Source organism: Acomys minous (assembly GCF_964271855.1).
Source record: "Acomys minous genome assembly, contig: SUPER_14_unloc_1, whole genome shotgun sequence".
Classification (NCBI taxonomy): domain Eukaryota; kingdom Metazoa; phylum Chordata; class Mammalia; order Rodentia; family Muridae; genus Acomys; species Acomys minous.
In genome coordinates this window covers 210,274-231,200 of record NW_028182185.1, presented here as the reverse complement: position 1 = coordinate 231,200, position 20,927 = coordinate 210,274, and the positions used below count along the sequence as shown (strand labels likewise).

At 42.6% G+C, this 20,927-nt stretch overlaps 1 protein-coding gene across 1 annotated transcript; it reads right to left on the bottom strand.

Moving 5' to 3' along the window:
* Positions 1-713: 713 nt before the first annotated feature.
* Positions 714-20,105, bottom strand: LOC311583955 (transmembrane protein 184C-like; the record flags this gene model as incomplete). The annotated part of the gene is made up of 11 exons (XM_084803373.1): positions 714-2,957; positions 3,389-3,560; positions 4,162-4,261; positions 7,633-7,745; positions 8,933-9,026; positions 10,420-10,494; positions 12,354-12,559; positions 14,357-14,393; positions 14,484-14,614; positions 18,814-19,094; positions 20,027-20,105. The coding sequence occupies 11 exons, from the start codon at positions 20,103-20,105 to the stop codon at positions 2,554-2,556; spliced, it is 1,692 nt and encodes a 563-aa protein (XP_084659499.1). The 3' UTR covers positions 714-2,553.
* Positions 20,106-20,927: the final 822 nt, after the last annotated feature.

Sequence of the window (20,927 nt, the reverse complement as noted above, 5' to 3'; positions counted from 1 at the left end):
ACAATTCTACTATGTTCCCTGAGCCTTAGGTGTTTTGTAGATATATCCTTTGGGACTGGGCTCTACAGCTCTGCATTTTGATTGGTTATGGTTTTCTGTAATTGTCTCTGTCAATTGGAGAGAAGTTTCCTTGAGAGGTAAAAAGGACCCTGATCTATGGGTGTAAAGAGAAAGTTTTTATATATATATATATAATATATATATATATATATATATTTTTTAGGGAATATGATGGCTTAGTAAATTAGTGTAGATTCTCCTCCAAGAATCCCGAGCACTAAGCAGTTAGTTAGGTTTCCAGTCCAAGGCAGGTTTTCCTCTTGTTGAGCAGGTCTTAAGTCTAATTAGAGAGCTGTTGGTTACCGCCAAGGTGTGCATGCCACCATTGCACCCTTTGGGCTATCCTGGCATGCTAGCTAGTGATGTAGTTCTGTCCTAACTGTGTAGGACTTTGGAAGCTTGCATGGTGCCTTCTGGTTGTGTGATAGTCTGAAAGTCACTGCCAAGGCCAGTGGTCCAAGGGCTTCTCTTCTCGATTTCCCATTTGTGTCTCTTGCGCAGTGAGTTGATTTTGGTGTCTGGTGTAAAATAGGGGTCAAGTTCCATGTTTTGGTATGTGGAATTCAGATTTCCTGGGATAATTCTCTTGTTGCAAGCTGCTTTTTCTTAGTGTTCTGGGGTCCGCTTGGATCCAACACAACTCAAACACCAAATCAATGCAGAAAATAAAAGTTTATTGTAATCAAGCCACTAGTGGATCACATGCAGAACAGACTCAGTAGCCAAGCTGTGACCCCAAGCCAGACTGCTGTAGAGCCTTTAAGCACAGACGGCACAAAAGCCACAGTCATCTGTGCCAGGTTAGTTACATTTTCCACCAACTGGGTTCAGGGATAGGGGACTTTGCTGGGGACATGTCTTTGTGGTGCACTTATCCTGTTCTCATTGGTTTGCTCGACTCTCCTGGGATGCCTTGCCCAGCATTCATGTCTCAACTTGCCAACCAGAATGTCACTCATCCAGGAAAGTCTTGGGGACTTCAAATTTGTTTGAGCCCTATTTGCAATGGAAGTTTATTAGTTGCATTAGTATGCCCACTTGGTGCTCTGGTCAACGATTCTGAACTTCCCATTCTGTACCTTTATTTTTGTTAGCACCACACTTTTTTCCCTTAAAATATTCAGTTTTTATTATTTGGTTGGGTGATTTGCCTATGTGTATGTCTGTGCACCAGTGTGCATTCCTGGTGCCTAAGGTCGAAAGAGGACATTTCCCAGACCTGGAGTTACAGAGGGTTGTGAACTATCATGTGCTGGGAATCAATTCTGGGTCCTCTTGAAGAGCAGCTAGTGTTCTTAAATGCTGAGCTGACTTTCCAGCCTGCCATATTGTAATCAGTTTTTTCTTAAGGCAGAGGGTTCTCTGTTGCTTAGGCTGATCTCAAACTTTTGGGCTCAAATGACTCTTGTGCCTGTGCCTCATAAGCTGGGATTGTACCTAGCTTGTATTTCAAATGAGGCAGTGGTCCAGCATTTCCTCAGAAGTGATTTGGCCATTCTTTTATATTTCTATATGAATTTAGGATTGTCCTTTATCTAAATAATGCCACTAGGATTCTGATGTCTATATATTCATATGAGTAGTCTGAACATTCTAATAAAATGATTTATTCTGATTCACAGGACATCCTTTCATTTATTTTCATTTTCTGTTTTTTTGATCAGTGTTTCCTGATTCTGTTTTTTGCCTAGACCAGGTTTCCTGAAACACATTGAGATCTGCCTGCCTCTACATCCTGAGTGCTGGGTATAAAGGTAGTATACACCACTAAGTCTAGTTCAAATCTTTTTAAAATTTTTGTTGGATTTCTAATCAAGCTATTTTTGTTAAAGTATTAAGATTTAGTTTGTTTAAGGAATAAGACACACACACACACCAGAGTAAGACACAGCTAGATGATGGTGGTGCACACCTTTAGTCCCAGCATGGCGGAGGCAGAGGCAGGTGGATCTCTGAGTTTGGGGCCAACCTGGTGTACAAAGTGGGTCCAGGACAACCAGAGCTACAAACCCTGTCTTGGCAGGGGGTGGGGGGTGGTGATGGGAGAAAACAAAAGAGCAAGACACGTTAAGAGTTTTAGATTTTTGAAAGTATAATTACATAAACTTAAATGGCACATGGTTAGGATTACATTAAATTCAATTCATCTGAATTTTATATTTACATTTTCAGTCCAGAGCATTGCATTCATGCAGTGGCAAGAAGCACTGATTTTCTTTTTTTTTTTTTTTTTTTTTCTTTTTTTGTTTGTTTGTTTTTTTAAGTCTGTACTTTTGAGAAATTCAAGAGAATTTTGCTAAAGTTGTTACCTACTATTTGAATATATGATATTCTTAAAAGTTTAAGAAAGCTAAAGCTAAGAAATTTAAATGTTGTGATATAGAAAACATATATGTATTAGTAAAACCTGTATGTATTAGTGTTATAGTTGTATATTATATATAGTAGTTATACTGGTTTTGCCTGTATTTTGAAAAATGTATTGTGGCAGGTTTAAGGGTCTGTGGATGATTCAGAAGGTACCGACAGATCTTCTAACATGCCTAGGATAATGTGGTGACTTGGCTTGGTTGGAACAAGTATGATCTGTGTGTCAGAGTCTGAGCCGGAAGTCATCTGGTCCTCTTCAGGCATGTTAATCCTGATGCCTGCTGCAAGAGCCTTTCTGTTCTTTTCTTGGATATCATTCATGAAATCTTCATATAGGCGGTCTATAGAAAGTGGACGTGGTGATGTAATTGTATGTCCGAAGCCTTGGTACTGGCCCACTGGCGAGGATGCTCTTGAACTACTAGAAACTCTATCTTGCGGAGAAGAAGAAAGAAGACTTGAATGCTCTGTATCATCCGGGTCGCCAGGAAAAAACTTTTTTTTCGGATAACCTCGCATTGTCCTCCCTTTAAGACAATATAATTTTATTAGCCAAAAGTTATTTTTTCTATTCTAAACATATGGTTCTTTAAAAAGCTCCCCCTTTCCCCTTTGTCTTCCCCAAGTTTGAAGAGCCTGCACAATGATACTACTACTTTAACTACTGAACGGCCACAGCAGGAGACGTACAAAACCTGCATATTTGGGCAGGGGTAACACTGCAGTCTGTAAAGAGCTTGCCACACAAACACGAAGCACCTGAGTTTCCTCCTCAGCACAAGTAAGAAGCTTGGCCTGGCTTTGTGGTGTGGTCAGACAGGAGGGTCCCTGAGGCTCCCTGGCCAGCCAGACCCTGTTCTAAAATCCAAGCTGAACAGCTCCTGAGGAGCCCTGCTTGAGGCTCATGCCTGCCGCGCCCCCGCCTCACACTAACAGAAGTTGAATCGCTGTTACTTACCCACACGTCTCACTTGTTCAGAGATGTCATCTCTGATATCCGACTCATCCCACATAGGGAGTAAGGAGTCGAAGCAGGAGCCCTCCTCTGCTTCGTGCACGTACGGTTTATAAGAAAACGAGTAGTGATGGGCGATGGCTGCTAAGAACATTTCTACGCAGATTATAAAGTCCTGCAAACAGTAACCAGCACACCAGGCATCTTTGGGATTAAATCTAGTTTTCCAAACTACAAACTTCTTCAATGTTATTTAGGGTATAAATTTCTTTTAAAAGTTTCAGATTATATTCATTTTTCAAACATTTTTTCATTTCTTCAAAGTATGACAAGCCAAGATTTATATCTCTTGCATTTTCTCAGTCAAGTATTTTTTCTTCTGTTTTTAAAAAAGATTTATTTAAGTATACAGTGCTCTGCCTGCATGTACACCTGCGCACCAGAAGAGGGCATCATATCTCATTACAGATGGCTGTGAGCCACCATGTAGTTGCTGGGAAATGAATTCAGGACCTCTGGAAGAGCATGCAGTGCTCTTAACCTCTGAGCCACCTCTCCAGCCCCGCTCAAGTATTTTTCAATCTGTTACCCAACAGCTGCAAGGTAACATGCAGTTATAAGTGAACCAGGAACAGAATAATTACCAGTCAGTACCTATAGCTCATTTCTCTCAGTTTCCTGCCCCCATTGTTTGCACGTTGGCCCGCTCAGGGGCAATACTGCATCAAATGCCTTCACAGTAAAATTCCTTGAGTTTCAGAAACAACACTACTTACCTGCAGGCCTGTGGCCACAGCTTCTGGGCTTTGCCAGTCCCAGGTACGCTTTTCTGAAATAACGCCAACTTTAACCAACAGAGCAATAACTACTTCTTGCCTGTATGTCAAGAAAAGGTCAGTGTCAAATCTAAATAATGAAACGACCAACTGTTCTAAAAATATGCAACTAGGGGCCGGGAGGTGTCAGAGCCCAGGTAAGGCTGTGGTAGCACACATCTGCAATCCCAGTGCTCCTCATGTTGAGCTGGGAAGTAGCAGAGAGGCTCCCAGGCCGGCCGCAGGCCAGCAAGCCTGATGTATGTCTGCGGAGTGAACACTTAGGAGACCTGTGTAGCTGGCCTTGGCTACTTTGTGGCTGCTTCTTTCTGCCACCCTTCTCCACCCCTTTCCTTCTTCCCTTTCAACCCCTAACACTAGGAAGAAGGGAGGAGGGAGAGGAAAGGAAGAGACCCGTGAATAAAGCCAAGGGCTGGAAAGGGGGCGGCATTATCATTAGACGACTGCCTGCTGATTAGGGGCTTTGAGCTCCTTGGGGCAATTTGGTCTTTGCCATCAGGATATCTAATTTCTTCTTGTTTCTTTTCACACCAACAGCGACTAGCACCCCCATCCCCACCCCCAGCATTTATATATCCTCCGAAAAGCCCCTAGAATTCCAAAGGTCACACAATCACAGACACTATCTGCAGTTGGCAAAGTGAAGTCTGTCGCCAGCGCACCAGACACATGAGTCCGCTGCTGAGAAGCAGCCCCATACCCGACACCTGGGGCTAAACGAGAACATATTCTTATAATATTTCTCTGTTTCAAAGGAACCCAAAATTCCAGGATTCTCACTACAACCCTGTCTCAAATGAAAGGCAAGGACTGACCCCCAGAGTTGTCCTCGGACCTCCACAAGCACAGACAGCATGTACATGCCGCCGTTCACACAATAAACACATATCATACAAAAAAGATTTAAAACAGCTAATGCCTCACTGCACCCTAGGGCTCCCCATTATCCTGCCTTCAGGGCATACTCCCAGTTGTGCTTATGTTAAGTATACTCACCTTGCCTTACAAATTTATTAACTTCTTAAGATGAATTTCATGATATGTTCTTGGAACTTCATTATTTAGTTTATTTACCCTTCCTCCCACTTTGGAACCATGTACAAAGAATCAGATTCCAAGTTCTAACAGCTTGTCAGTAAAGGCCTGATACTCCAGTATGTTTACACGTGTATCAACTACTAGGATTTTTATTTTATTATTTATTTATTCATTTACTTATTTTGAGACAAGGCTTTTCTATATAACTCTGGTTGCTCATAGAACTTGCTATGCTGAGCAGGCTGGCCTCAAACTCAGAGATATGACTGCCTCCACTTCCCAACTGCTGAGATTAAGGGTGTGTGCCACCATGTCTAGATAATTAGGTTCAAAGAAATTAATTTTCGGCTGTTTACGTACACACATGTAACATGTCTTTGTGTGTGTGTGTGTGTGTGTGTGTGTGTGTGTGTGTGTGTGTGTGTGTAGGTCAGAGGACAGCCTGTGGGAGTCAGTAGTTTTCATTGACCATGTGGGCTCTGAGATGGAACTCCAATTGTTGACACTTGGTGACAGCAGGCATCTTTCCCTACTGAGCCACCTCATAGGCGCCATTGTTTTCCTCTGCCCCTTTTAAAACCTTACTTCTTTACATGGGCTCTGGGCATCAAACTCAGTTCATTAGGTTGCAGGGCAAGTGCCTTTCCCTGCTGAGCTATCCTGCCAGGCACAGATTATCTGAACTATAATACTGCTGAGTCCCAGAAATTGTTATAATATGAGCTACTTCTATAGAGGACTGTGTATGATGTGTGCCCCCAGATGCTAACATAACTTCTGGCAGTGCAGTTTCATGAATTCTTTTTTCTCCTGACTGCTTTGCTAAGCTAAATATACTTAACTTGTTACCTACCCTGTCACTAACCTAAGGCCATGTCTAGTTCTGCTTTGTGACACTGAGGACAGACAGTAGGGCCTGTAACACTGCAAACACACACTCTACCTCAAGGCTGTATCTCCTTGTGCTTACTCACTGATAAACATTTCCTCACATCATTAAATGTTCTCCCAAATTGATACTATTTTATTTACGGCAGAATCATAATATTAAGTAACGTTTTCATTTTGAGGTAGGGTCTCTGGCTGGCCTCAAACTTGCTATTATAGACCATGCTAGCCTTCAACTCACAAAGATCTGCCTGCTTCTGTCTCCGTGGGAGTGCTGGAATTAAAAACACCACAACTAGCAGAACCTTCATTTTAATGATACTATCAAGATATTTAGGCTATCTCAAATGATCTTCATCTTTTAAATGTCAGCCATCATCTGACTCTCTCTTTGATTGATCAGATACAAGATCACACAGATTAGAACTTGTTATATAGCCCAGGATGTCCTCACACTCATAATTTGAGATACTCTTGCCGAGTGCCACAACTACAGGTACGTACCACCAACACATGGCTAAGAATATTTGTTTTTGTAAATCTTTTTAAATGGTAACATTTATTTTTATGTGTGTGAGCTTTGCCTGCATCTATGACACCTGTGCAGTATTTGCAGATGTCAGAGGGGCATTAGAACCACCTGGAATTGGAGTTACACAAGGTCCTGAGCCACCAACCTTGTGGGTGCTGGAAACTAAATCCAGGTCCTCTGCAAAAGGAGCTCTTATCTGCCGAATCACTTTCCCAGTCCTGTTATTATAAATCTTACAAAAGACAAATTAAAAAAAAAAAAAGTTTTTCCTTAGCTGAGAGACATGGCGCACACCTGTAATCCCAGCACTAGGGAAGGGGAGGCAGACAGATCTCTGTGAGTTTGAGGCTAGCCTGGTCTACAAAGTGAGTCCAGGATAGTCAGGGCTACACAGAGAAACCTTGTCTCAGAAACAAACAAACAAACAAACAAAACAAAAGAAGACAAAAAGATTTTCTTATTTATGTGTATGTGTGTCTGATAATCTGAATATGTGCATGTGCCCCAGAGGCTAGGAGAAAGTTCCAGATTCCTTGGATGTGATCCGGGTGCTGTGGACCTCTGGATATGTAGCAAAGTCTCTGAAACGCTATTTCTCTAGCCCTAAGGACTAGCTTTTGTTGATTTTGTTTTTTAAGACAGGGTTTCTGTGTAGCTTCTGTTGTTCTGGAACCTATGCAGACCAGGCTGGCCTTGAACTCAGAGATCCACCTGCCTCTGCCTCCTGTGTGCTGGGATTAAAGGTGTGTGCCACCACTACCCTGACATAGGGCTAGCTTTTAAAAGTGTGAGTAATAGCATTTTAGTTCTCCTCCTATATTAACACTTGTAGTTTGTAGCTTCATAGCTCAGGCTGGCCTTGAACTGGTAGTCGTGCCTCTCAAACTCTCTTAACCAACAGTTTAATTAGCATTTAATATTGAAATATTCTCGTAAGAGAAAGCAATACTTACCAAAAGGAAACGAAAACAACAAGTTTCACACAGAGAAATTTGCCCACAGGTTCTATAGGGCTGAGCTCTTCTTTTAGCACTTGATAAAACAGCAGAAGGCAGTACATGGCAAACTGGAAACAAAAGCAACAGTTAACATTCTGCAGTAGAAGACAGTAGCAGAACTCTTGAAGCCGAAACCAGAGCCTGCTCTACAGTGGCGCTCCAGGCACAGCTGAGTGCTACTCGGCCAGTGGTTTAGATTAACAACAGGCTTTTAGTGTTTTGCTGCAGATGCACAGAAGTGGAATTTCGCAAGGGAGATATGTAATGTTTCCCCTAAATATGTTTCTACATGTTCACTTACTGGAACTAAAGCAATATACAAATAATATGAATGGGACAAAAGGTTTCCTTCAGTCAAATAAAAGCAAACACATCTATTATGCTTTTAAAGACAAATCACTACTACTTTTATAAGCTAGTCTCTTGCGTAACATTTATACCACACAGTTTATTTAATTTATTTAACTAATGCCAGGTGGTGCAAGCCTTTAATCCCAGCACTCAAGAGGCAGAGGCAGGTGGATCGCTGCGAGTTCGAGGCCAGCCTGGTCTGCAAAGTGAGCTCAGGACAGCCAAGGCTACACAGAGAAACCCTGTCTTGAAAAACAAACAATTAATTGTTTTTTGCAAGACAGAGTCTCACTATGTAACCTTGGCTGTCTTGGAACTTGCTCTGTAGACAAGACTGGCCTCAAACGCAGATCTTCATGCCTTTGCCTCCCAAGTGCTGGGATTAAAAGTGTGTGCCACAACCAGAAAATTCTTCCTTTACTTAGAAACTCTATCCTATCAATATGCCAATTAGACCTTTTCTTCTTACGGAGTAAGTCTCTGTACCTTTTGTTTATTTAGGAGGTACACAATGCATATACTCACAGCCATGCAGAAACGACAGCAAACAACAGGTCTGTGTGTAAGTCACTAAATCATTCATAAACATACTACTATATGTTTATATTGTATAAAACTATACATTAAAGCTGCCTCAGATTCCATGTACAAATTAAAAGGTAATATTTGTTCTTAAGAAATAGTGCCTGATAATATTTAGTAACAGAAACTAATTCAGTACAATTAAGATCATTATTGCAGGGTGTGGTGGCACATACACACACTTCACTTCCAGCACTCGGGAGGCAGAGGCTGGCAGATCTCTCTGAGCGTGGTCTATAAAGTGAGTCCAGGACAGCCAGGGCTACACAGAGAAACCCTGTCTCAAAAAACAAAACAAACAAACAAAAGAGTATTTACTCACCAGTTGTGACAAATTATTTATTATAACCAGGTAGGTCCAAGCATTGGAGAAGCTAAAGTTTCCCTCATCATATACTCCAACGAGCTCACATACCCTGAAAAGTGACAAAAGTCAGGCAACTTTATGACGAACCAAGGAGACCTGTATCTTAATATATATCCTTTAGAGATTTATTTTTTTTACGTATGAGTGTTTTGCTTGCATGTACGCCTGGCGTGATGTGCATTCAGTGTCCCTGGAGGCCAGAGGGGGACACTGGATACTCTGGAATTGGAACTGGAATTAACAGATTGTTGTGAGCAGCAATGGTGGTTCTAGGAACCACATCTCTGCAAAAGCACCAAGCGCTCTCAATCACCAAACACCTTCCAGCCCTGAATACACACTTAGGGCACAGCGGTAGTAAAACTTAAAATCTATAACCAGTTTATCTCAGAAAGCCTAAGGACGACCACTTGCCTTTGGTCACAGATGGTGGAAAAGCTGACACGAGTCACATCTTTCTAGAAATACATGGTATGATCATTACTTTTAACTTAAATTATAAACAACCATTAAACCACAGAACAATCATGACTTTCCTCATTTTAGAAAGCTTGGTTGATAAACATGACTACAGCTCACTTTCCCTCTAAATTAACTTAGCGGTAAATATTTGAAGATTCAGATCCCCCGAGTAAATTCTAATACAAGTATTAAGTTATATGCTCACCTAGTTTCTAAGCAGCAAAGCAATAAAACATACTTCTATAAGTATTTCTGGCACAGGCAGGATAAGAAGTATTGTTACATGGCTTGATTCTACGCTGTGGTCTGCAGAAACTCACATTTTGGAATTTTTATTGAAACTTTAATATTTTGGCATCACAGTTTGTGTGTGTGTGAGAGAGATGTAGTCTCTCTATGTAAACCAGGCAGGCCTTGAACGAGATCTACTTGGCTCTGCCTCCTCAGTGCTGGGATTAAAGACCTGCACCAGTTTAAAACAGTATTAATAAACTCTTAAATTAACAACACACACACACACACACACACACACACACACACACACACACACTCTGTGTGATTAACCCAACTAAAGTGTTTTCCTCTGATGATTTTTCTCATGTCTGCTCTCAAAAGGATGTGAATCTTGTGGCAATGCCTTGCACTGTTTGTTGTTACGGAACCCAGCTTTTATATATGTGGTTTTGTAGCAGGCTAGACTTACGCTATTAATCAATACCCTTTTCCTACTTGCTTTCCCATGTAAGAACACAGATCTTTAAAGACAGGGCCCCAGGTGGCCTTAAATTCTCAATTCTCCTGCCTCTACCTTGCAAGTGCTTGGATTATTTCTCATGAACGACTACACTTGCCTTCTGAGGGGCTGGGGATTAAACACGGGGCTTTGTTCATACAAAGCAGTTACCAAACTGAGCTACATTCCCAGGCATGTAGCATGAAGATTTGAAACAATAAAAAAAATAAAGGAGAGTCATACTTACAAAGCAGTAACAGTGGTGACTGGTCTGACCACAGTATACTGTAACACTCCTAGTTTGCATCTAAAGAGCAGCATTCTGCAAAAGAAAGAGACCATCTTAGCTATTCAGTGGCATCAAAACATCTCAAAGCCTCCAAATGGAAATGAATATAGATGACAACTATATTCATTCAGCCAATTTTGTCCTAAATGACAGGCGGATAAGAGTGTGGATGGCAGCAAGGAAATCTAAAGCCCACTTTGAAATTATTTAAAGACTTATTTATGTATTACTTAGACAGTGCTCTGCCTGCATATACACCTGCAGGCCAGAAGAGGGCACCCGATCTCAGTATAGATGGTTGTGAGCCACCATGTGGTTGCTAGGAATTGACCTCAGGACCTTTTCGGAACAGACAGTGCTCTGAGCCCTCTCTCCAGCCCCTGAAGTTATTTAGTAACTTTATCTCTGAAAGACACCCCTGCCCAGCTCCACTGAAGCACAGCACAGAACAGTATTGGGAACTGGGGCTTCCTGCCATGCTCACCTCAAATCGACAGGACCAAGTGAAATGAGTCTGTGAGCCAAATAAACCCTTTGTTTCTTAAGTTGCTTTTGTCAGTTATTTTATCACAGTAGTGAGAAAAGTAACTAAAGTTCTTTGGGTAAAATATGCAATCTTAACTCTTTAAAGACTTTTTTTTTTTTTTTACATTTACTTCAAACTAGATGAATGCAGATGGCCAATTCACTATGAATGTAACATGTATAGAACTCATTATTCTCATGATTGTCACATGGTTCTCTGTGCTGTATGTAGTTTGTTTTATATATGTGTAATAAAATAAATGTATATATATATAAAAAAGACTCAGAAAACAGAGGCCACGTGGATCTCTGTGAGTCTGAAGCCAGCCTGGTCTACAGAGTGAGTTCCAGGACAGCCAAAGCTACACTGTCTTGAAAAACCAAAATGAAAAGGGGGAGAAAAAGCAAAACAAACAAACAAATCCTACTTTTTATTTTTACTTATTTATTTTTTTTGAGACAGGGTTTCTCTTTGCAGCCTTGGCTGTCCTGGACTTGCTTTGTAGACCAGGGTGGCCTCGAACTCAGAGATCCACTTGCCCCTGCCTGAGTGATGGGACCACAGGCGTGTTACCACCTCACCCAATAAAAAATCCCACTTAAAAAGGGCTCATTTATTTTCCTTTATGTGTATGAATGTTTTGCCTGCATATATGTGTGTGCACCACACATGTGCCTGTTGGATCCCCTGGAACTGGGGTTTTGGATGGCTGGAATGGCTAGGAAATCAACCTGGGTCTTTGCTTTTTGTTTTTGTTTTTCGAGACAGGGTTTCTCTGTGTATCCCTTGCTGTTCTAGACTCACTTTATAGACCAGGCTGGCCTGGAACTCACAGGGATCCCCCTGCCTCTGCCTCCAGAGTGCTAGGATTAAAGGCAATACATTTTTAAGATATAGATGTTGTGGGTTTTTTTTTGTTTTTGTTTCACTTTTACATTGCTCACCCAATAAAAAGTTTATCAAGGTGAGGCCAGCCTGGTGTACAGAATGCAGGACAACCAAGGCTAGAGACACCCTGTCTCGAAAACAAAGAACAAAACAAAATATGTATTTTGTTAGCTGAGCATGGTAACACATGAATGCAATCCCAGACTTGGGGAGGCAGAGGCAGGTGAATCTCTCTCTGTGAGTTCAAGGACAGCCAGGTCTACAGAGCGATTCCAGGACAGCCAGGGCTACACAGAGAACCTTGTCTTCAAAAACAAAAACAAACAAAAATGTATTTTGTTGTCTTTCAAACTGTACTCCATGCTAAAGTCTACTTACTGTTTCTGTTTACAGAACTGTCTTGCAGAGAGCTGGCCCAAACTGAATAATTCTGCTTCTGTAAAACCCAAACAGACACATGAAAACCCGATTTACTTACTCCCCCATTGCCCATGGCGGGCAGCAGCAGAGTGTAGTGAGGTGGTTCTGCTGGTCTTTAGCTTCTAGGTACAGCATCAAGTTTGGGAATCGGATGGTGAGATAGTTGGTAAGGAAGATCATAAAGTTATAGATGACATACGCTTCGTAGCACTCCCTGCAGGTGTCCACGTAGATGGCAATTTGGGGATAGTTCAAAGCTATCCACTATGGAAAAGCACAGACATTAAAGAAGAGTTGTAGCCTGAGGAACATGAATTACTGCTCAGATTCACAGGACAATAACACAGAACCTGGGGAACCCGTCACAGACTTGCAGCAAACTCTCTGAAGTACTCTGAGTGGATTTACGGGGAGGGAGGCAGGGACTGCTGAGGATTAAACAGTGCAAGTCCACCACTGAGCTACATCCTAGGCTCTGCAAAGCATGCTTTAAAATGCAACGAACTTCTCTGATACAGGTAAACAGAAGGGCAAGTGTTTGGGGAAGTGATGAACATAAAAAAGAAAGTTAGTGAGTTCTCAAATATAATTTGAAATTAAGAAAAAAATATGATCAGAAAAAAATGTTACTGAAGACGTTTTATTTCCTAACACAGTTTCTCTGTGTAGCCTTGGCTGTCCAGAACTTGCTTTGTAGACCAGGCTGGTCTCTGCTGGAATTAAAGGCCACTAAAGCCTGGATATTTTGTATTTTTTGAGACAGGGTCTCATTATGTAGTTCTGGCTATCCTGGAATTCACTATGTAGAACAGGTTGACCCAGAACTCATAGAGAGCCTCCTGCCTCTGTCTCCTAGGTGCTAGGATTAAAGGCATGTGTACCACTATACTTGTTTTTTAATGTTGTTAAGACAAAATATGACTGTAATGACAAATGCAGATATTTGGAACATTTTTAGTGTGTAGTTACTCTCCTTGCTTGGCTGCTTACATTCTCAGATTAGTGGCTTTTCACCCGTTAAAGACTGTAATACTGTAAGTTACCCTCATCCCTAAGGGATGGGCCACCCCAGGCACAGACTGCTGCCACCAGGTCCCTTATACAGAAGGGGCAGCATCAGCACAGACCAGGTGCAACACACGACCCAAGTGCAGCTCTCCTAGACTTAGTCATCTCCAGACGGCTTATGACACCTGATGGGATATCCAGAGTGCAAACCTGGGGTCTGGGCTTGTTTAAAATAGATCTGCTCCAGGCTTGGCTGAACCCATGGGCGCAGATTTTGATAAGGATGCAGATTGCTCACTATCACACATTTTAGTTATCAAGTACAAAAAAAAAAAAAAAAGAAAGAAAGAAAGAAAGAAAAAGAAGAAATGCAGGAAAGTAGGGTGGATGCACAGACGGACACTTTCCACAGAGAATACAACTACTGTGATAATTAGACAAAGAAAATGTCTAGCCGGGCGTGGTGGTGCACGCCTTTAATCCCTGCACTGGGTGGCAGAGGCAGGCGGATCTCTGTGAGTTCGAGGCCAGCCTGGTCCACAAAGTAAGTCCAGGACAGCCAAGGCTACACAGAGAAACCATGTCTCGAAAAACCAAAAAAACCAGGTGTGGTGGTGGTGCATGCCTTTAATCCCTGCCCTCAGATGGAACTCTGTGAGCTGGATACTAATCTGGTCCACATGGTAAATTCAAGAACAGCCAGGGTTACATAGACTCTATTTTAACAAAACAAAACAAAACAAAACCCAAAAAGGAAAAAAGAAGTCTTCAGTAGGGGGCATGGAAGTGTACATCTTTAATCCCAGCACTGGGAGGCAGAAGCAGGTGGATGTCTGAGTTCAAGGCCAGCCTGGTCTACAGAGTGAGTTACAGCAGGACAGCCAGGGCTACAACAGAGAAACCCTGTTTAAAAAAAAAAAAAAGGTGAAACATTTTTCCTATTAATCTCTCCTTGTCAATACTGTGTGCTCTTTACCTTATTAAGCATTCTCTAGTAAACATAGTTAAGTGTCATAAAAGAATCCTTAACAGAATACAACAAAATATACTTACACTATCCAAACTGTATATCGGAACCATCCAAAGAATCCTATGGAGAGTAAAACATAAAAACCATTTAATGTGATGTTTATGAGTTAAGTCAGTCAATACTAGTAATAGAGATGTGTGAGGATGTGACCTTATGATGGGCTTTTGAAGTTTAGACTGTGTATAATGCACTAGATGTTGGAGAATCCCCCACACGGACACAGGTATGGTCATCAGCAGGAATATTCCAGCAATAAACCAAGCTTTGGTGTGGATCCCAACCTTAGAAGAGAAAAGAACGTGTGAGCTTAGACTCTCATGTTATGACTATAAAAATCAACATTTGTTTTATTTTCATTTGATTATTAGCACTGCTTGGTATTTTCCAAATAATTAGTAACAATTTAAAAAAATATTTACTTAAAAATTATGTCGTCGAGCATGGTGGCACACACCTGTAATCCTAGGACTCTGAAGAGAGAGGCAGGTGGATCATTGTGAGTTCGAGGCCAGCTTGGCCTACAAAGTGAGTCCAGGACAGCCAAGTCTCAAAAAAAAATTTTTTTTTGTATGTGTCTGTGTGTGGATATGTGCATGTGTGGGTGTGAGGTTAGAAGTGGGTACTAGATTTCTTGGAGGCAGAGGCAGGTGGATTACGATGAGTTCCAGGACAGCCCGGGCTACATATATGAGACCCTGCCTCACAAAAGAATGAACCCTCTTCAAAAATGAAACAAGAGCCGGGCGGTGGTGGCGCACGCCTTTAATCCCAGCACTTGGTAGGCAGAGGCAGGCGGATCGTTGAGTTCAAGGCCAGCCTGGTCTACAAAGTCCAGGACAGCCAAGGCTACACAGAGAAACCCTGTCTCGAAAAACCAAAACCAAACAAACAAACAAACCAAAAACGAAACAAAACCCGAGACATTTCCGTAGTGCCTTCACCCATTCCTAGCCTGTTACTTCTTTCTCTCTCTGATTCTTGTGAAGTGGGGGCCTAGTGCTGACAACTCATGAAGGCCATGTATCCTCACATGGTGCTGTGGGGGAGTTTCATTTCAGTCGTTCATAAAGTGACCAGAAAAATGACTCACTCCTGTAGTCATATCCCCATGGCCACTTGTCTCTCTGCTTCAATGTCCCCTCATCTGTATGAAGAGGGACTTTGCTCTATTATGCCTTTCTAAAGAATTAAGTAAAATTATAGTTACATTAAAAAAAATAAAGCCATTTTAGGAATGTGCTCTAGTTAATGCCTCTAACCTTAATAGGAAATGACATAAGATCAAAATCTTTCCTTGTCTCCCAGTCCTCTCTACCTATGTGCTATCACTTCCCAGCCTCCTTCAGAGTCAAAATCTTCAAAACTCATCTATTCAGCCGGGTAGTGGTGGCGCACGCCTTTAATCCCAGCACTTGGTAGGTGGAGTCAGGCAGATCTCTGTGAGTTCGAGGCCAGCCTGGTCTACAGAGTGAGTCCAGGACAGTCAAAACTACACAGAGAGACCCTGTCTCGAAAAACCAAACCAAACCAAAACCAAAAAACCCTCATCTATTCTCCTGAGCCTATGTTTCCCCCACACACTCCTACTTAAACAATTCTGTCCCCCTCCAGTGCGCTCACTAAGCTCCCCAATGACCTTCCTACTTGTGAAAAGTGACTGACCAGGTGGCAACAGTGAACACTCTTCAAAATGTTTCCCCTGAAACCCTCTTTCCAGGGAGGTCATTATCTGCCCTCTTTGTAAATCCCTGTGAAATACAGGTGCTGGGTCTTTTGCTATTGTATCCTTAGTCTCAAGTTCTTTTTGTTTTTGTTTGTTTGTTTGGTTTTTTTTTTTTTAAAGCTTTTTTGAGACAGGGTTTCTCTGTGTAGCCTTGGCCGTCCTAGACAGGATAGCCTTGAATTCAGAGATCTGCCGGCCTCTGCTACCCAAGAGCTGAAATTACAGGTGTGCGACAACACACCTGGCTTCAAGCATTCTTTTAACTGTGGAGCCTGTCTGAAGTTTGACCACTAGTTACTAGGTTGTTCTCTCCTCATTTGCTGAAACTTAACCCCTAATGCAAATGGCCATATTTGGAGAAAAGGCTGATGGGAAATGACGTAGGTGAAATGAGGTCATAATCTCACAGCCCTGGTGATCTCAGAATTGTCTGTCAGCCATCTGAGGGCTCAAGAGCATGGCCTCCTGCAACGTGAGAGGACCTTCCCTAGACTGCCACCCCGCTGGTCCCCCCCCCCCATGATATTTGACTCCAAAATAGTTTTCAACACTGTGAAAAAAAAAAAAGTCTTGTTGAAGGCCCTCAGTTTATTTTATGTATACTTAAATGTGTTCTTCTATGCGTGTGAGCCCAGGTGCGCATGCGTGGAGTCTGTTCTCCTTCCATCTTGTGAGGCACGGTCTCTGCAGCTTCCGCTGTTACATGTCACACAGCAGGCCAGCTGGCCGGCTAGCGTGCAGACAGTTCTGTTCCTGCCTTCCATCTTGCCTAGACACCACTCACGAGGGTCAGAGATGGAACTCAGGTGGTCAGGCTTGCGTGCGTACTGCTTTACCACTGAACCCTTTCTTCAGCTAAAGCGTGGCATTTTCTTATGGCAGAGAAAGTACATTAAGCAATACTCTCATACCTGTCTCTGCAGTTTAAGTTGTTCTGAGGTCTAGACTTGGCAAATGCATTACTTTGGTTTATTTGCACGCCCCATTAAATATCCTTATCAGAAAGTGAGGGGCTTAGGATGTTAGCAGTTCACACTGAAGATTAGAAATGGTTTTTTAAAACTACAGTTGAAGCTCACAATTAAGGGAATTCTTAAGCAGAAATGATACACATTTCATTTACCTTTCTATACTATATCCTAAGGAACACTAAGTGAGGACATTATATTTATGTTAAGATTGCTATACCCAAGTTTGGGTGGACAAATTTCAAATAACCTAAAAACCTATAATTATTAAAAAAGCCAACAAAAAATTTAGTGATTAAAAGGATCCTACAAATGTCTGACACATTGTTTAAAATATTTTCCACAATCAAAAAGGGGGCCATCGGCATGGTCATAACTCTTCTGAGATAAAGTGTTTCTCAATAAAAGTATTTCTGGTTATTATTAATTGATAAATCCAAATTCACTTTATGCATAGATTGTAGATTTATGGTAGTTATTCAGTTTGTAATACTTCACTACTGTCACATGACGTCAACAAACAGTAGAAAGTGGGCCAGAGAGGGTTCAGCAGGTAAGGTGCTCGCCTCCAACACTGGCGACTTGAGCTCCATCCTCCGCACTCCTCATCCTGGGAACACAGAAGCAACTCCCCTAAATTGTCCCTCCACAACTGGGCCATCCCATGAACACAGCAACGAATACTTTTTTTTTTTTTTTTAAGTAAGGAAAGAAATACAACTGGCTGTGCATTAAGGCAGCACTCAGGGAAGCAGAGGCAGGCAGATTGCTGTGAGTGGAGGTCAGCCTGGTCTACAGAGTGAGTTACAAGAAAGAAAGAAAGAAAGAAATGAAGGAGGGAGGGAGAAAAGGAAGGAGAGAGAGAGAGAGACAGAGACAGGGAGAGATGGGGGGGTGAGAGGGGAAGGGAGGAGAGAGAGGGAGAGAGACTGAGAGAAAGACAAGCGACAGACCGGAGGGACTTTGTAAAAACGTGTGCTTCGATTAGGGAGTAACTTCAGGTCTGGAAATGTAGCTCAGTTGGTAGAATGCTTGCCTGCCTCAAATGCACAAAGCCCCGGGTTCAACTCCAGCACTAAACAAACAGAATGATGGCTACATCTATAATCCCAGCGCTCGGAATGTAGACGGAGGAGGACCATTCTAGGTTACAAAGCATCTACATTAGAGACTTTATCTCATTAAAGAAAGAAACAAAGAAAAAGATGTAACCTCAAACGTAAAAACAATTAACAAAGTCAAATGAACAGGAATCCTTTAGTTACAGGAGGCGGGCTAAAAGCTTATAAAACCCAGAACGTAACTTCCAAGGTAGTTTATTTGATCTGGTCAAGCCCCAATGTCTGCACAGCAGCTACTATTTCAAGAATAAAGTTCTTTCAGTCCATCCTGAGCAGCTGCCTTAACTATTTTCTCCACCAGGAGGTAACTCCACTTGTAGCGGCAGAATAAAATCAGACCAAAGACGAAATGTTTCGCAGACCACCAAGAAGGCGGACAAAGGGACTCTGTCAAGCAGCGTTAAGAAAGAGGAGAGGTGCTGGACCCTCTTACCTTGAATTTCTTTCGTTCCCAAACACATACAGGAATGGCTATCAAGATGGAAACTCCGTAAATAAGTACGAACAGGGGTCGGATCCATCTCCTCCAGCTGTTCCGGTTGCATGCGCAAGGCTTTTTCATAAACAAACCAGCTTTCAACAGCTGAGTAAACGAACTAAACCAAGATCTTTGCTGGTTCGGTTCTTCGGTTGTTTCTTGTGCTGACTCACTATAAAGAAAAATTTACCAGCCGCTGGCGCCCCGTCCTTGGGTCGCACTGTGCTGCCGGCTGCCGCAGCGGTGGCCGCTCGGGATGCTCGCAGGTGCGGGCTGCATCCTCGCCGGCCAACCCGCGTGCACTCGGTGCTGCCGTGGCGGAGTCGCCGCCGTCTCGGCTGCACCATGCTTCCGAGGACAGCGGGGTGACCCGGGGATTCTGACCTGCGGCGGGTAGCCGGCCGGTTCCCTCCCTCCTGCTCTGGCAGGCGAGTCTCCGCCCCCCGGAAGACCCGGGCCCGCACTTCCTCACTCACTCATTCAAATCTTCCTCGCTAGAGGAACTCATCTTCAAAATATAGGAGCTCACTTCCGTTTCCGTTCAGGTCCAGGAAGCGAATGATTTGCAGCGAGGTTCATGCTGGGCAAACCTTGTCCGGCAATGCTCACCTTTGTGATTGGTCAGCTACGGAGGATGGGTGTGTCTGTAACCTAGGTTACTCAGGGGGCGTGGCGAGGGAAATGGAGAATTCAGGATTGCTGGCCGCGCTAACTTACCTAGTCTTAGCGTCTCGGAGAAGGGTTCTGGAAGTTGGAGGAACTGGGCACGTTTCAAAAACACCTGCTACATTCTACCTAAAGTCTTAGTGAGGGGCAATCGATGTGGAGCGGAACTCAAAACAGCCTTTTTCTTAGAATGCTCCTCACTTGTCTTTATGGCTGGAATTGGAAGCCGGCTGGAAAAAGATAGAACAGGAAACCTCCGATTAGATGTCAGTCAGTTGCTAGAGTTTAGGGCCTTACGGAGGGATTTCTTTGCATAATTTCTGGACCCGGCAGAAGAATCATTCTAAAAATAGCTTATTTGAAAGTGACAATATGAAATGTTCACATTTGGGGGAAAAAGCCTTAATGATTTAAGTTTCAAAAGGCCAGCTTTCTGACTCGGAATGCTTTTAGCTGTAAAGGTTTACAGATCAAACAAGTGGCAAATGGAACCTTAAAGTGTTTCTAAATCAAGGGAGCAAGCAAACATCTGTGTCCCGATTAAACACACGAACAGGGGCTATCTTGTGATTTTCTGAAGTAACACTTAAAAGTACTGAAAACTCAACAGATGAGAAAAATTTCACAGATGAGAAAAACTTCAAGTGATTAATTCACTCAAATATTGGCCTACTAAGCAACACAATTGTTTTCTCTGACCATGGACTCTGCTTGGTTGTTGAAATATTTGCCATCACCTTCAACCAGGGGAATTCTGCCTATAAGGCAGGTGGGCCAAGGCATGGGCCAGAGTCTCACCGAGATCAGACGAATCATATATCGTTTTCCTCTGTAACCCCGAGCGTGGACTCTGATGTCTGCAGTCTTTGCCCCATGCTGTCCTGATCTCCGTTTTGCAACTTTCCTTAAAGAGGTTGTAGGACTTTTGTTTAGTCTACGCCAACTTTAAATTAAGATAATTGGTCTTAGGGAAATTCCTGATCACTATCCTGGCATATGCGTATCCTGGCATACTGTTAAAGTTCCGAGAACAAGAGAAAACTCCTGCTTTACAACTAGATATCACTATATCACTATTTCTTGGCCAACGACAGTCTTTTTAAACAGGCTGTCTAGCATGGCTTGTTTCTGCGTGTCCAGCCACGCTCTTATTGTTGCCTACAGCTGTCTTCCCTATTCTTTCTCATAGGAAACCAGTCTTGACTTAATTTCTGAAATCTATTTTGGTACTCTAGTAGCACCATCCTTTATGTTTCGCTATTGCCATTAACCTGAATGTTTGTTTGTGTTTCTTATACTGTGAGTTCCCCCAGAAAAAACTAAAATCCTTGAACCATTAAGAACCACTATTAGCTGGGCAGTGGTGGTGCGTGCCTGTATTCTCAGCACTCAGGAGGCAGAGGCAGGTGGATCTCTGTGAGTTCAAGGTCAACCTGGTCTAGAAAGCAAGTCCAGAACAGCCAAGGCTACACAGAGAGACCCCTGTCTTAAAAAAAAATAAAACCAAAAGAAACAACAAAAAATAGTATTATGAAGGCAATGAAAAGACAAGTCAAATGCAGACATGACTGCACATGTTTGTGAGCTGGAATTCATTTTTGATGAAACTTCTACACAGAGAAATTAGAAACAGTGAGT